Here is a 17,088-nt window from a genome sequence, read left to right on the forward strand (position 1 = left end):
TATATTTATTGGCAAACATTTAATGTATTCATTGCTATCGGGATGTTAAGAGCATTCCATGGAATATAACAGTGTTCCTGAAGTGAATTACCTACCCCACCTTTAAGAATGCAACTTTACAATAATTTGATACCATTATAAAAATGTCATGTAATACAAGAATTAGAACAAAAAATACATTCAATTTTAAAGCAAGAAATTATACTTTCATCACATATTTAACAAAAACTGACTTTATTTTTAAAACACCATATGTGGCCAATGACAAGCAAAGTGAAAATTAAATACAGGTTTATATGACTTGACACCAATAAGCAGAGGCCAGAACTGTCTGGCCTCTGACGATCGTACTGACTACAGAAAGGCTTATGAACAGAAGACATCATTCACCCCAAACTGAAAGGTTGTTCCTCCAAATACACATCACCCAAAGTTTACCTTCAAATTTTGTTTTTGTCAATGTCAGACAATTTGTTTTTTCTATAAAGATGGAGTGTTTCTACAAAACACAGACAATGTAAAGATTAGGTAACAAAGTGGCTGTAAAGAGACAAACAAAGGAAAGTAAACCCCATTTCATCATAACAACAGTTTACTTTGCAGATGTCTGATTTCAAAATCTCAGACAGACTCTTAAGATATTTTTTAAAACAAATCATACAAAACAAGAGTGATCATCTGTGGTCGTTCCTGAGTCCAGGGTCAAGGTTGGGTGACTCATGATGTTGAGCTTATGGAAAAATGAGGGGCTGGATAACAAATCAAGGGCACTTCCTGTCTACACACTGCTTTCCTCCCTCTTCGTACTCCTGTTTGGAGATCCACATCTGCTGGAAGGTTCCCTGGAAAACATGTTTAGTTTGAATAAATCAGCATAAAAGTAGGAGAGGCATGAATAAATACAGATAAAGCTGTCGAGCCACTTGGATGTGTGAATACAGTTCTTATGCATTTTGCAGCCACTGTATCAAATCAATGGCAATAAGGCTACAAAGTAAACTGCAAACTTATTGAAATACAAGTTCTTACATTATCTTTTTTTAAAAAAACAAAGGTGAAAACTGCAGAGAGGCTAAAACAATTGCAGGAAGTGATAGCCAATAAGAATTAAACGTGGTGTAAACTGAAATGAAGATAATAATATAAATAATAAGTAATGGCAAAAGCATTTTGGCGCCAATCATCCAGATGTACAGAATAATCTTAAATTCGCTGCTCCTTAAACACCTTTTGCTCCTTTTATTAAAAAAAACACTTCCTAGTATATAACCGCTTATTAAATTCACCAGATCTGGGCTTTAAATTGCATCATTGTGTTAGAGTTAGTTGTGTCCTTCATCTCAAGAACTACTGTCATTATCTAGAAATTGTTGGCAATATATTTAGTTTGAACTGCAGTGTGTCCTTACGAGTGATGCCAGGATGGAGCCTCCTATCCAGGCACTGAACCGGCGCTCCACTGTAGTGTTGTTGGCGATCAGCTTCAGCCTCATGCTCTGCAAACCACAGACCAACAAGTTAAACTCAGACAAGAAGGAGAGTACGGTTTGATGGCTGTATTTCAAAGATCAGACCACATAAGCAATTGTGCATACACCAATCTTTCATTAAGGCCTATGATACAAATCTTGAATCAGATGTGTGAGGGAGTTTTGGCATTCACTCACCGGAGGGGTTTTCTGTGAGAGTTCTCTGTTCAGTCGGTCTGTGAAGCCCGAAATGAGCGTGTTTCCTCCAGTCACCACCACACTGCCATAAAGACCCTGAGACACAAAGTCAAAAGGTTCAGCAAAGAGTGGCAATGGATAAATGAATTACCAAAAATTGTAATATATTGATTTTTACCAATTTGCCCCAAATAGCCTTTTCTACTTGAGATGTGATTTTAATGTACTTGTTGACATCAGTATATATATATAATCACATACTGTTTCTCAATTGACTTGGACAGAACAACAAATACAAATTCAAGGCACTGTTGAAAGCATTTGAGTTGAAGCTACAGGTTTGTCTACATTTCACCTTTTATGAATCTACTTTTCCGGCTAAATGTATCATTAGGGCTGCTCAATTAATCGCATTTTAATCGCGATTACGGCTTGCAACGATTACAAAAACAACTTAATCGAAATAAAACGATTATGTTTTATTATTATTATAATTCTTTTTTAATTACTTTTGTTTTTTTCAGTTGAATTATACTTAAAGTTCATGGTAATCAACTGTTAAAAACATACTGTTCACATTTTTTTCTCTCCAATAAATGGATGTTTTCAAAGTCAATGAATAATCGCATTTAATAATCGCAATTACAATTATTGACCCAAATAATCGAGATTATGATTTTTCACATAATCGAGCAGCCCTATGTATCATCAACAAAAGGGTTTAAGCAAGATGTGTTCAGTCATTAGATATGAATGACTATTAGAGGCCACATTTAAATGGATAAAAGTTCAACTGAAGTGTCGAAAAGGAAAAAATGTGTAACCCATATTTAAACATGTTGATATTCACCGGCCGGATGTCGATGTCACACATTCCCACGCTGGTCGTCACAACGTGGCCGACTCCCAACATGGTGTTTCCAGACAGGCCCTGAAGGGATCACAACAAACATTAAATTACTTCTTTTTAAAAAAATTTTTAAAAGAGATAGATTTCTCATGAAAAATGCCTTAAAGTTTAACAATCCTTGAGCAGCAGATTTAGCTAGTTCGGCTGCTCAGTTCCCTCCACCTGAATAGCACCCACCTTGGCATTGGAGGGGTCAAAGAGCCCCTCGGGGATCTTCAGCCTCTCAGCTCCAAAGTCAGCGTTGTAGCCGTTGGGCAGCTCGTAGTGCACTGTGGGCATCTGTGCAGCAATCCTGATGAGAGGGGGGGGGTTACTTGTAGAGATGCACTCGTTGATATTTTCTTGGCTGATTGTTGTTGTTTTTTCAAGTCGGAGCTTCTGATTCTGATTTAAATTTCCTTTTTTTCTAAGAACAATAATGTACAGCATACAGACACGTTTTTGTAACTTCTATCTCATAAACAAAACAGTAAATAACTTTAATAGCGGAACTGACTGCTCCAAGTTACAGGACCCTTTGATCGGACGACATCATTCAATTGAGATGAAGTTGACATTTGAACCTAATCTAAAAAGAGTCTTACTTTTGGCATGCACACCTCAACAGAAGCTGAGGGTTCAAGTAAAGTATAATATTATTGACATATTAAGTTGCTTACTGTTCATCATATGGAGAGTCCGACACCTGCAGCACAGCTTGCTGGAAGTCCTGGATCACGCACTGCAAACATTAAGAAAGGACAAGTTGGTACACATTTATCAAAACACAACGCACACCAGCCAAATCTACAATTCATTCATTTATTAGGGATACAACAAATGTCAAGGAGTGCACGTGTGCTGCTTACGTTACACATGTAGTTGTGCCATGAGCGGGTGACTTGAGGTAGCTTCTCCTTTTTCTTCCAGCTGGCTGCTGATCCCTCTCGCACTCCATCCTGTCACGTAAAGAAGTAAAGAGTGAATTGAAGTCTCCCTTTTTAAAATGTGAGGATTTTTGTATTTGTTTTACAAACTTGGACAAGTGTGCTACTGAGTCTAGGCTGGTTCTACATGTATCCGGCTCTCTTAGGTTTTCCCTTTAAATATTTAATCACTCTATACTGTTTTACGATATATATCTAATGGTCAACAAAGTTATTACGATCACCCTGACAAATTGTATATTTTAATGCTTTAACATAACTTTCCAAACCAGTAAATCCAATTAAAATGCACATATGAAAATCAGATCATACAGTATTAACAAGAACAAACTTGCATTACCGTATAATTGATTTGATCAAAAAATACGTTTACTGAATTAGCAAAGACACATTTGTTAATATAAAAATATTTGACCGGCACCATCTTCACCTGTCCTGCACCCTAATGCAACTTAGCATAGAATAATGCTAAATATTTCTACTAGATTATTAAAAAATAAGATGAGCTAAAGTCATGTTATCTTACCTTTGATGCAATCATGTACGGGGGGATTATTTCAGCATTTAACTCTTGAAACAGCTCCCTACACTGCATGCTCATGAAGTCTCCAGCCAGGGGCGATTTGACAATGCCTGTCAGAGAGAATGCAAAACACATTATTGGAAGGGCTGCAGTAAATCTCATCCAAGTTCGCATGATATGCATTAACTCCCCACTTCATGTCTCAAAAGAATGAGCAATCTCCTGAATCAATCTCTTTCATTGCAGCTCAAAATCTAACAGCTGTGTATCAGAACGTAGGTTTTTTTTAGTCAACACAGTTTAGTTTGGTCCTCAAAAGTCATTCAAATCTTGAATAGGTGAAAACTTGATGGCGCGCAGAAAATCCCTCTAGCCCAAAAATAATCTATAAATGGCAAAAGAAGCTTATTAAATACTAACATTTGTAGGAACAGCTGCCTTAACTGAGATGCATCCTCCAACCAGCAGAGGGCAACATCAAACATAGAAGGTAGCACATGCTTCAATGAAGGATTATACCTTTTCGAATACTGTTGCTTTATTACTTGGTTGATATGCAAAGCAGGTCAACTCTGCATGTAGATTATATACACTAATGACGAAGGATTTATGATAATTGTTCACCTTGCTGCAGGACGTAGCCATCATGCACTGGAATGGCTGTGGTGTGCGTGGCGCCGCTGTCCAGGACCAAGCCTGTAGATCGCCCATTGGCAAAGCTGAGACACTCAGAGTAAAGGAAATGTAATACACTTCAAAATGTAACAGATGCATTACTAGCGGAGCATTCTTCATTAAAGAAACAGTACTGCAATAAAAGGGTTTAAAGGTAAAGATTTGTCTTTCTCTAATTATTTTCCAGATGGAGTGTGGGAAAGGATACGCAGACAAAACAGCGGATTTGCAGAGGAAGAAGGCAGGAATGTTGTAATGTTCAAACATCAGCTCTGTTAGTTTCTCTCTTTTTGCCCGTGTGTTCCACTGCGGAGACAACGCAGAAAAAGGGCTGCTTAGGGTGAGGAGGTCACTCATCAAATGTGGATTACAGCTCAAACAAACAAATTCACCAGCCACAATAAGTATTTAAATAACAACTTTTAAACACTTAATAGTCTGCCAGCGCTTTGCTGTTGGCAGAAAAATGTAAACAATTTGAATACAGTTTGTCCTTGGTATAATGACAGTAGTACAAGTAGCCTGTGTTCAGACTCACCGATGCTTCTGACATGAGCACTGGATGCAGGCTGGGCTCAGACTTGAAGTGCATCTTGTAGGTGTGATCCAAAATGGCCTGAAAACTGTCCCAATCCTCAACTGTAAAGGGGAAGGAAGAGAAAACAAGGACAAGGCTTGTTAAATGTGAAAACACTGACAAATAACTGCCGATTTACTATTTCAGATTCAAGATTCAAGGCTTTTATTGTCATTCGTACATAGCTACAGTGTAGTTATGTCGATGAAAATCTTAGGTCACAGGCTCCTCCAACAGTGCAACACAATGAAACAGATAAAACAGTGCAAGTAATTACAATAAAATAGAATATAAGTAGTACCATAAGAGTCTATATACACAAGTGATAAATCATTTGTAAGTTGCAAACAGGTGAATGTTATGGATGTTCTTAGTTCAGGTGTTTAACAGCCGTATGGCCTGTGGAATGAAACTGTCCCTGAGTCTGGTGGTTTCCCTTTTTGAGTTATTATAGGTGAAAGTAAAAGCATCCTCTTTTTGGAAATAATGTGCTGTATGGTGGAAACCTAAATACAAAATATGGGTGTTTTAAACTGAGGACAATCCTTATATGTTCTTTACCATTGGGAAAGTCATGTTCACAAACATAGAAACATTTCAAGCACATATTAGCTAGGTCTTGAAAAACCTCTTTATAAAAAGGAATCTATTTATTTTTTCAGTTACAGACCTACGTCACAAAATAAACGTATCTATCATCGTCATAACTGGGTCAGATGGTGAAGAAAATAGTGCGATGATGAGCTTTTTTAGATAATAATTTGAGCGTCAGGCACCGATGTTCCAGGTCAGCCCTCAGAGGGAGCCTGAAGTCCCACAGCGCTGTTCTGCTGCAATTAATTTGGTGTCACACTTATGGTTTCTCTAAATAGCCTCACACCAAACTCCACTGGACCAGATTCTGAAGAGCATCATCCGCTAGGTCAGTGCACCGGAGCGCTTGTTTAATACCCGCTGTCGGCATACTTACAATACTGAGGTGACTAAAATCAAACACAACAGCAAAAGGTGGCTTTCATAGAACAGGATGTAATGCTTTTGACAAAGCAGACATAATTAGACAATTTACTAATCGATTAACAGATGGGGAAATTAATAACTGTTCTGAAAAATGTATCGTAATGAGCATTTTAAACTTTTATTAAATGTAGTTTTTGTAGACTAAAGACATCATTTATAAACAATAATAAAAATGTAGTTGATCAGCCAAATATTTGTCTGTTGCAGGCTTTGCTTTGGATAAAAAGAGTCGTACAAAAGCATGGGGAAATAATCCAAAATCCAAGAGTGAGTTCAAGTTCAGCACCAAGGACAGCTCAGGGCATGCGACCCACATCTGGTTTTGAATGCCTGACACACCCATGGCGAAGAAGATGACGAAGAACAAACAAGGATGGGAAAGTGTTATGACTATCAGGCAGACATGGCAGTGAACCCAAGACGGAGAGGGTCTGTCTTCCACTAAAAGGACACTATAGGCTCATGTTGGAGCTCATGTTAATGAGTTGCCTTGGTCTTCAAATAACCTCATTAATATTGATGATGAACAGCAGTCATCTATAGGTCACTCAGAGTTCTGACGAGTTCATCTACGAAGATGGATCGCAGTCAGACCAAAGTAGTCTAATTATGGTTATGGATCAAGCAGACAGGATTATCAATATTCATTGGAAAGTTTACGTCACAGACCAAGATAAAAAGGGGGGGTTATACAAACCCCTCATGTATGTTCATAAGGGTTGTAAGCACTGCAGATAAGCAGAAGACAGCCTGGCAAATCCCTTAGACTAACACAAGAACACGGCAATTAAATACCTTAATGTTCTTTAATAATAATTGCACGCCATGAATCAACACTCACTCATGCCATTCTTGAGCGGAGACATGACCTCCATGCTCTCCCGGGGTACCCTCAGCTGGTTGGTATCAATAAAGTAGGTGGTGCCACTCTGCTTGGTCTTTTCACCATCCGTCTCCATTGGCGTGCTGCCATCCTCTCGGTCGAGGGTCACGCCTATCACCGTAGGGAAGTCCGCCTGAGCCGATACAAAACAGGACACAATACAGGTTATGACACTCAAAAAGGGACTTATTGTGTGCACCACTGTGTCACCAGACAGAAGGAAGTGTGCATCTACGGTCAAAGGGTTTGCTGGTGTATTCAAGTAGAACAAAATCCTGAATCCTATATTAAACAGCTCACAAAATGCTCTGTGAATCATCTTGAGTCATGACGTCTACTTTTGTAAATTGTAATATTTTTTAGTTTTGAAATATTCCGCACGCCTCTGATTTGATAGTTTTATTTAAAAAACGTCATCTATACCTATACTTTTGCTTTAACAATGTACATTTCCTCTGCGAGGATCCTTGTGTCAAAATATAATCATGTCAAATGTTGTTTTTTGAGAAACGTGAATTCAGTTGTTGAATAGAGAGTTCTTGTTCTTCAATACAATTGATTAAAGTCGAAACTATAAGGCCTTTAAAAATGGTAATAAAGTATATTGTGTAGTATATCAGATGTATTGTTATCTGTTTGGATTTCTCAGAGGCACCAAATTGGGTATTGATAATTGTGGAATTTCACTGGGTGTCAATAACTACATATCTGTTTTTTTGTAACATCCCTAATAAGTACAACATATTATATTTGAAAACAGGAAAGTGTAAAGATGGTGATGATAGGTTGGGGTTAAGCATTATATCACACAAAGTATACAATATAACTGAATGTTATACCATATGATGACCAGTACATCCAATCGGGGGTATTTTCACAGGGCCAATATTACAGAGATAAATGCCATCTTTAACATTTCTCTTATCCAACTGATATTTATACAATCAACATTCTACCTAAATTATAGATCATTCAAAACCTAAGCAAGCATCCAGAAAGATCTGAACTGAATTCATGCCGTCTGTCTCCAGGGTGACAGCCCTCATTTCTTGACATTGACAGACCCCAGGAGGGAAGAGAAGGATGCTCAGAGGAAGACAAATGCACATAGTTAATCAGGTCATCTGAGTGATCCACTTACCTTGGGACAGTCTTCTCCTGCATAGCCAGCTCTTACAGTGTATGAGCCAATGTCGAACACCAGAGCTCCCACCTCATCTGCAAAGAATCACAACAAATGTGAATTAAACTCTAAAAATATATATATATATATAGACCTGAGAGGTATACGTATAGTTTACCTCCTCATCAAATACTATACATACTTTGTTTTGCACATTGATAATCTGTGCTCGATCCACATGTTGGTTATTAATGCCTCGCCAATTAAATCGAAATGTTAACTAAGTGCAGAAATCTGAATCAAAATAGTTATTAAGACGAAATACAGAAAGTAAATTAATTACTTTAACTAAACAATTGTAAAATAACACCATTTATTGACCCTGATGCAGAGGCTATTGATTGTTAAACTAACTCCTCTGATACAGTACGATAAATGGCAAGCTCTATGTACAATAAACATCGTTTTAACTTCTGAAATGTGGTGTGAAAATGCAAATCACAAGTGGAATTGTTATATATCAGGTTAGTATGTTGTACGTACTAACATTTTACTTTTATGTCCTCTCAACTTTCACAAATTCGCTACACAGGCTGTTTTTCTGGATTTGTCAGATCTATTAAATAATAGTAATAATAATAATAATAATAATACATGTTATTTATATAGTGCTGTTCCTGGTGCTTAAAGCAAAAATAAAGTGTTTTAGTATATTGTAGTAAAGCTGCCTTTAGATAGATAGATATTTACTTTATTGTTCCCAATTTGGGAAATTATTTTGTTACAAAAGCAGAAGTGTGTTCAGAAATTAAAATACAAATACTTAAAAAGTGGAATAGAGAGTTAACAATACAAAATATAGATTGCATGAGGTTCCCGTTGCTGAATGTAACTTTAATAATATGGCATGGTTATCTTTACAATCAACATAGGGCCAGACAATAATTCAATAAGATAATTGATTGTCTTTCAATATAATTGTTTCATGCAGAAAACAGTCCAAAGCATCTCAAACTTTTAAACTCCATTACGCCAGAATACAAACAATACCATAAAACAGGGTCCTCTCTGTAAAGCAATGGTGGATAATAAATTGTAAAGGTCAACTTGCAACCCATATGTTGTGGGTCCGGTTTTCCAAGGTGCAATATTTTCTGTATTCCCTGAGCTTTATTATTCATCCCTGCATGCATACTTATATGGGAATGCCCCATTATACTTCTTAAAAATATACTAATTACTCTGCATTTGTGTGAATGCATATGTTCAGTGTAAATCTGCACATTTACGTATAATCAGTCTAATATTGTATACTATTCTTAGCTGTATATTTACTTCTAAACATCTATAAAACTTTGTAAATGTAGAGATCTGATCTGCAATGATGCTAGTGAAGCTTATTTGAAAGGCATATTAAAGTACCAAAAACAACCGATCCATCTAATAAAGAAGTTATTCAGTTCTGCAAAATACATCTGAAGTTTTATCTTCGATTACATAATGTCAAGATGTAGAGACCTTATCCCGAAAAACGGTTATATCAAGCATAATGGAAACATGTATCTCCAACTCCAAGAAAGCTTTAACAACGTTACACAAACGGAACTGAATGTGAGATCGGGACACACACTTTCATTCATTTCCTTGCTAGCTAGCTGGCAAGCTAAGCGGCACCGGAGTTACAGGGTTGTTACATAAACACACCTAAGATCAAGCCACAACACTACGCACTTAACATTGTAAATGCACATATTCTTAAAAACAATTAAAGATGTTCGCAAGAATGTTGCTTCAGTCTACCGCGGAGCTAAACGTTAGCACAGATAGCATAGCAAGCTAACTTTAAAGCTGGCTAAAGCGTGTACAACGGTTTCGTTTTATTTTAATCATTAGAGCCAACTCACCGCCTCCATACACTCCGCCACTCATGGTTTGGATTATCTCAACGGCAACAATCTTAATATAAGTTATTAAAGCAGAAACACAACCGCTAAACGGTTAATCACAACAAAGGGAGTATGTTAGCATGGATCAATCTAACAAAGCAGGCGCCACACGTCGGACCAATCAGGACGCAGCACAGCGTGGGTACTTCCGCTTCAGCTGTGACGGAAACATCCTGCAAGAACTTCCATGCTCTGAAGTGGACGTGGCCCTGCGTTCTTTATATCAACGTGAGTGAAAAACTGATACATAAGAAGCACTAACTTACTTTTAACCATTACAAAGTTATTTGCATGAAGTGTAAGAGCATGTTTTATAACGCTGAGGTGATGTTAGTGAATGTTTACTGCAGGACCTTGGGTCACGGTCGTTTAGACTAAACAAGATTGACGCTGATCTCGGCAACCATGTCACTTCAAGCTGCAAAAGTAGCAACACTACTACTTATTTGCAATATCTGAAATGCTAACTTCGTATTATTATTTTTAGTGTGTACATTCAGTGATATTGTAATTTCTTACTGTTTGGTTTTTATGTTCTTAGTTCCATATTTAAAGTCCAATTTTGCACAGCCTCGTGGTTGTCCAAAGTTGGGTTAATGCGCAAGCGCACAGGTTGTAAAATGTTGAGCAACTTGCTTGCTAGATATTTTAAGTATATGAAGATGTATGAGTTTATAATTGATAGACTATCCAACTCCACAAGCATGAGTAAGATCTAGTCACAGTTCTGATGCATATTGATTAACGGGTGACTTGTGTTATGTTCACTTCCTGCTATGTTGTATACAGGCACATGTTTTATATGAGAATAAAATGCATCTTCAGTATTGATCTATTGTATAGTAAAAAAAAAGCAATGGAGCCCAAGGTGACCTCTCAAAATTGCCTTTTTAGTGTCACCAACAGTGCAAAACACGAAGAGATTTCTTTTCATTACATTGACAACTATCAAAAGCAGAACATGTATTTACATTTTAAACCAGTGGATATTTGGTACAGTAAAATTGGGAAACGTGATATCAATTAACACATTTGTTGTAGATTAATCTTAAATCAATATGGTTCATTTTGATTAATCGACTTGTCTTTTCGGAACGAATAAGAATATCTTTCACAATTCTGTTATGTAAATGTATCACCTAGGAATCAATATAACTAAAAGGAATCAATATAACTAAAAGTTCCTATTTTTATACCAGCAGTCTCTGGTCAACACCTGTTGACTGTTGTCATTCCCTGAAGGACATTAACTGTGTCCTGCATACGACTATGACACAGTTCAAGCAATTTTTTTGAAGTAGTTCATTCATTTTGAAATTGAACGTTAACTTTTGAGTTGCGCACCAGATACCGAAAACAGCAGATACGGATTTGAATGGTCCCGTAATTGACTAATCAATTGACGTACAAATGCTAAGATATTACTTTGATAATCATGTAATTGAATTTTTAATCTATGAAACAGATATTCTATGATTCAGGATTTGCAAATGTGATAATTTGTATAGTTTTCCTTTTTTTATTTTAAACTGAATAATATATAATTTTTCGAAATGTTATTGACTAAACCATTGCTCAATATATCTAAAATACTTAATCAACAGAATAATAACTATGAAGGTTCCAGCTCTAAACATAACAAGCTCATCTGAAAGCTTTTATTTTGTTCTGTCAACAATCATACATGAGCTTCAATTTTTTTTAACTTGTAAAATAACTTTTTAACTTGGTTTACTTCCAGCACCCATGCAGCGCTGCCTCACCCTGACCTTTGCCCGTCACAACCGGCTCCTATTGAGAAACAAATGTGCATCTGCCCACTGCCAGCAGTCAGCAGCCATGTCAGGTCTCCTCATCAACCAGCCCAAATACTCCTGGCTGAAAGAGCTGGGCCTGTCTGAGGACAACCCTGGCGTTTACAATGGGAGCTGGGGAGGCAGCGGCGAGGTCATCACTTCATACTGTCCTGCCAACAATGAGCCAATCGCCAGAGTGACCCAGGCGACCATGGCAGAATATGAAGAAACTGTCCAGAAGACGAAGGAGGCTTGGAAGATATGGGCAGATATTCCAGCTCCCAAAAGAGGGGAGATAGTGAGGCAGATTGGAGATGCACTTAGAAAGAAGATTAACGTCCTTGGGAGCCTGGTGTCTCTAGAAATGGGCAAAATCTATGTTGAGGGAGTGGGAGAAGTTCAGGAATACGTTGATGTCTGTGATTATGCTGTTGGTCTGTCGAGAATGATTGGTGGGCCAATGCTGCCATCAGAGAGACCAGGACATGCCCTGATCGAACAGTGGAACCCAGTTGGTCTTGTCGGTATCATCACTGCCTTCAACTTCCCAGTGGCTGTCTACGGCTGGAACAACGCCATCGCTCTGACCTGTGGCAACGTCTGCCTCTGGAAAGGAGCTCCAACCACACCCCTTACAAGTGTTGCAGTTTCTAAGATCGTGGCCGAGGTGCTGGAGCGGAACAACCTGCCTGGTGCTATCTGCTCCATGACCTGCGGAGGTGCTGATATCGGCTCAGCCATGGCGAAGGATGAGCGGGTGGATCTGGTGTCGTTCACCGGAAGCACTAACGTTGGCAAGATGGTGGCCATGACGGTGCAGGATAGGTTCGGTCGTAAGCTTCTGGAACTCGGTGGTAACAATGCTATCATCGTGTTTGAGGATGCTGACCTGAATCTTGTGGTGCCCGCCTCCGTCTTTGCAGCTGTGGGAACCGCTGGCCAGCGCTGCACCACCACCAGGAGGCTGATGCTGCACGAGAGCGTCCACGACACAGTGGTTGAGAGGGTCGCCAAGGCCTACAAACAAGTCAGAATTGGAGACCCCTGGGATCCCACCACCCTTTATGGGCCTCTGCACACCAAACAAGCTGTGGATCAGTATCTGGCAGCTATTGAGCAGGCCAAGCAGCAGGGTGGCACCGTCGTCTATGGCGGAAAGGTGATGGACCGGCCTGGAAACTACGTAGAGCCCACCATCATCACAGGGCTTGCGCATGACGCTCCCATTGTCCACACTGAAACCTTTGTCCCCATACTGTACGTCCTCAAGTTCAAGACAGAGGAGGAGGCGTTCGCCTGGAACAACGAGGTGCAGCAGGGCCTGTCCAGCAGCATCTTCACCAAAGATATGGGTAGAGTTTTCCGTTGGCTGGGGCCCAAAGGATCCGACTGCGGCATCGTGAATGTCAATATTCCTACAAGTGGAGCCGAGATCGGAGGAGCCTTTGGTGGAGAGAAACACACGGGAGGCGGAAGAGAGTCTGGCAGTGACTCCTGGAAGCAGTACATGAGGCGTTCAACCTGCACGATAAACTACAGCAAGGATCTTCCTCTGGCCCAGGGAATCAAGTTTGAGTAAAGCCTTCGAGTGATTTGTTTGAGCATTCAATGATCCCAAAAAGACAACACTAAGTGTTTTAGAGGCAGAGTGTTACCCAACAAATGCTAGACAGTTATCATTGCATTTCTGCATTCTGAAGATTCCGTTAAAGTTTTACAAAATGTCTAATCATTTGGGATCGGTTTCATTTTTGTCGTTTATCAGATCTTTCTATGGTTGTAGCATCAGATATTAATCCTTGTATGAAAAAAGTTAATGGTTAAAGGTCAAATACTGTTCCCCCACTTGTTGGTGTGCACTTTTCTACTAGCACTTACAAAGTTTAAGTGCTAGATGTCTGTAACAGATACTATATGTACGGTGTAAAAAAATAATAAATGATACCTTTTATTTTGGAAGAACAACTGGCGTGAACTCATTCATGTGTAGATGAAATCATTGGAGTGCATTTTGGCATTGATAAATGAAATTGTGTCATTAACATTTCAAACTTAAAAGAGGTAGCTATTAAAACACTAACTCAATTAAATGCTTTGTCTACATCTAAAGCACCCTATAACAGAATATGATTTCCAGACAATAAAAAAAATACTTGATGTTGACATTTGGAGTGTGCTGACATTTTTTTTTAATCAACTTTCATAAAGGGAATTTGAAGAAGAACCAGGAGTCCCTTACACCTGGACCAGTACGACATCAGAACATAGAATTGCAGCTCTCTAATCTTTATTGTTTTTCCCCTGGGTCAATCAAGTATCAAAAGCCATTGAATTTTTTTAGCAATATAACAAGCTTCTCAAACACCCATTACAATACATTTCCAATTACGTTTGATATCCTCTGCATCTTAAAATAAAAAACAATGAAAGACATTATGTATTTGGTGTGATTATATTCTGATTTGACATAGTAGCATGCACACTAGAATGACTAACACTGAGGGCACTAAATTGAATTCAGCCATTGGTCAGTTTTATTATTTGCACCTGCGATTTAACCACCATGACATCACAGACGTTGAATTGTCTTCAATGAAAAACTATTTCAGATTTCCATTCTGAAACGTATTTCAATAGGGATAGGATCTCAGTATCTTCTATTGTAAAGTATATCACTATAGTATTAAAGACCAAAATCTCTGTCCCTTTAATAGAAATACTACTCCATCTCTCATCCGCCATGCCATCCATATGCTCACCCTCCCACTCGGCAGTTCTCTGCCTCATACTCCAGCTCGGTCTCTCTCTCTCTCTGCATTTACTGCTCTTCCCAGCAACATCTCAGCTGAAAGGCAGAACTGAAACGACAGCGCTCTGTACGACTCATAATCGAAGCCATTTAGGAAGTATGCAGAAAACGCTCCCTCTGCTACTCATCTGAATTGGAAAAGGTAGAAAAGCTTTGATTATTTGCCTAATTTGAGAGGTTTGGGGTATGCATTAGTGTGCACATTGTCTGGTGTTTCTTCTGGATATATTCATATTATTAATTTGAAATGAAAGTAAATGTATATCTTGGTAAAAAAATCCAAGCAAACCAGTTTGAAATATTATTTATATTCAAGACAAGCTCAAAGGAAGCCCTTCAATGTGGACGTGGATCATAATTTCAGTTAATACAGACTTGGGTGTGGAGCCCAAGCTAACAGTTAAGTCACCACTGCAGAACTACAGTATACAGAGGAATCACTGGTGGCTGGTATTTTGGTTGTGAGCTCATTAAACCGATCTATCTTCAAAGGTTATGCTTGGCGACTAGGAGGTAATGCCTTATTTCGTGCTCTGAACCTGGGGGGCACTAAAATGTCTTCTGGGCTCATAGTTATACATTAATGATCATCTGGTGTCCTATTAGTAGCAGCTATAACAGGATGCATTTGAATAAGGTTAGCACATTAGGGTTGTTCCTCGCTTCCCTTAAAAACAAATCCCATGCAAGGCTTGTGTGATTCACTTCTTTGGAAACTCAGAGCATGTTAGTTCATGCTTTATGTTGCTTGTTGCACCTCTGATTTACAGAAGTGTCTGGGATTCCCCTGGACTGAAACACTCTCACTTCTTCTCTTTGCACATTTCCTCTGCAGCTTCTCCCTGAAACAAAAAGCCATAAACGCCTGTCATACTCATTCTGCTGTTAATTGACTCTTTCATGTACATTTTACTCATGTAACAGGTGCTTACATTCGGGCAACTTATAATAAAATGGGTATGAAACATTTTTCATGTTACTTTTAGTCACAGGATAGTCTTTTTAGCTATTACATATTGTGTTCACCTGTTCAGCAATTTATATGTGCATGTTTTTTTATAATTCTGTTCTCGAAAGGAGACAAACCGGAGTTTTTTTTTGTTAAATGTATTGCAGCAAGATTAAAATACTTTTGTTGATGTCCCTCCTGTAGTACAAAACGAAGACATCATAATTCTCTACTGCGTGTACATGCCTCTGTTCTGCTGTATTCACTTGGACAGCAACAGTGCTTGGCCTTTGCCATCAGCAAGCCTGACTCCACAATCGGTGTCCCGATAGTGAGACTCCAACAGAACATGAGAGGCATTATCACAGAAATGATGAGGGCTCTTCACAAAGCTGCCGCTGTGACAGTCTCTCATGGGCCAACAACAGCACAGAGATTAGACAAGAACCTGATACAGGGACAGAGCAAACTACTGGTAGTTACGCTCTAGACTTACACATGATCTGAAGTGATCTCTTCTGAGAAGCTACACGTGAATGTCAGTGTGGAGTCCTACCAACCATACATTCTGATTCACATACAGTGGAGGAAGTTTTATGATTTTTTGCCCCTGCAAAATAACATGCACAATAGCAGCACACATGAGCCAATACCACAAGAGTACTTATATTTACAAACAGTATTAACAATTTTCAAAAAGACAATGTGTTGTTTAAAGAGATAGTTCCTCAGCAGCATTTGATTCAAGATGGATAATTTCAATTGGGCTAGTCAAACCCAAGCTCTGCAAGTCAGCAAGTAAAACCCGGAAACTGTCAACATCTATTTTCCCTCATCACACACACAGAGAGAGAGAGAGAGAGAGAGAGAGAGAGAGAGAGAGAGAGAGAGAGAGAGAGAGAGAGAGAGAGAGAGAGAGAGAGAGAGAGAGAGAGAGAGAGAGAGAAGTGGTGTGTGAGCCCAGCGAGGCACGCATATTTTAAGTCACTTTGCACTCTTCAAGAGGGCCCTTTTTTCAATAATCCATTATGCATAGCAGCTCTGGCTCTCCCTGGTATTTCTCCTACCTTCTTGACGTCAGTTGCCATTTGTGAGGGTTACCCTGGCAACGGCCAGCCTCCCCGGGAGATGTCTGGTGGATAAGACGGCCCTGATAAAGCCTTTTAAGGTTCTACTGTTGCTACACCTTTTAATTGCCTTTGATACAGTGGAAGTATTACATGGGGGTCGTCGGGGAGTGTCTCTACATGTGGGCAAAAAATGGGAATGTGCAGATAAAAATAG

At 39.0% G+C, this 17,088-nt stretch overlaps 2 protein-coding genes across 2 annotated transcripts; one reads left to right on the plus strand and one right to left on the minus strand.

The window, feature by feature from the left end:
* Positions 1 to 212: 212 nt before the first annotated feature.
* On the minus strand, positions 213 to 10,445 carry actl6a (actin-like 6A). The gene is made up of 14 exons (XM_034229835.1): positions 10,209 to 10,445; positions 8,323 to 8,399; positions 7,140 to 7,314; positions 5,240 to 5,340; positions 4,910 to 5,007; positions 4,651 to 4,745; positions 4,030 to 4,136; positions 3,426 to 3,515; positions 3,237 to 3,298; positions 2,755 to 2,869; positions 2,518 to 2,598; positions 1,668 to 1,763; positions 1,410 to 1,496; positions 213 to 842 (listed from the first exon to the last, which is right to left on the minus strand). The coding sequence occupies exons 1-14, from the start codon at positions 10,231 to 10,233 to the stop codon at positions 762 to 764; spliced, it is 1,290 nt and encodes a 429-aa protein (XP_034085726.1). The 5' UTR covers positions 10,234 to 10,445; the 3' UTR covers positions 213 to 761.
* aldh7a1 (aldehyde dehydrogenase 7 family, member A1) lies at positions 10,334 to 14,011 on the plus strand. The gene is made up of 2 exons (XM_034229834.1): positions 10,334 to 10,478; positions 11,992 to 14,011. The coding sequence occupies exon 2, from the start codon at positions 11,997 to 11,999 to the stop codon at positions 13,623 to 13,625; it is 1,629 nt and encodes a 542-aa protein (XP_034085725.1). The 5' UTR covers positions 10,334 to 10,478; positions 11,992 to 11,996; the 3' UTR covers positions 13,626 to 14,011.
* Positions 14,012 to 17,088: the final 3,077 nt, after the last annotated feature.

This window comes from Gymnodraco acuticeps, unplaced genomic scaffold, assembly GCF_902827175.1.
Source record: "Gymnodraco acuticeps unplaced genomic scaffold, fGymAcu1.1, whole genome shotgun sequence".
NCBI lineage: Eukaryota > Metazoa > Chordata > Actinopteri > Perciformes > Bathydraconidae > Gymnodraco > Gymnodraco acuticeps.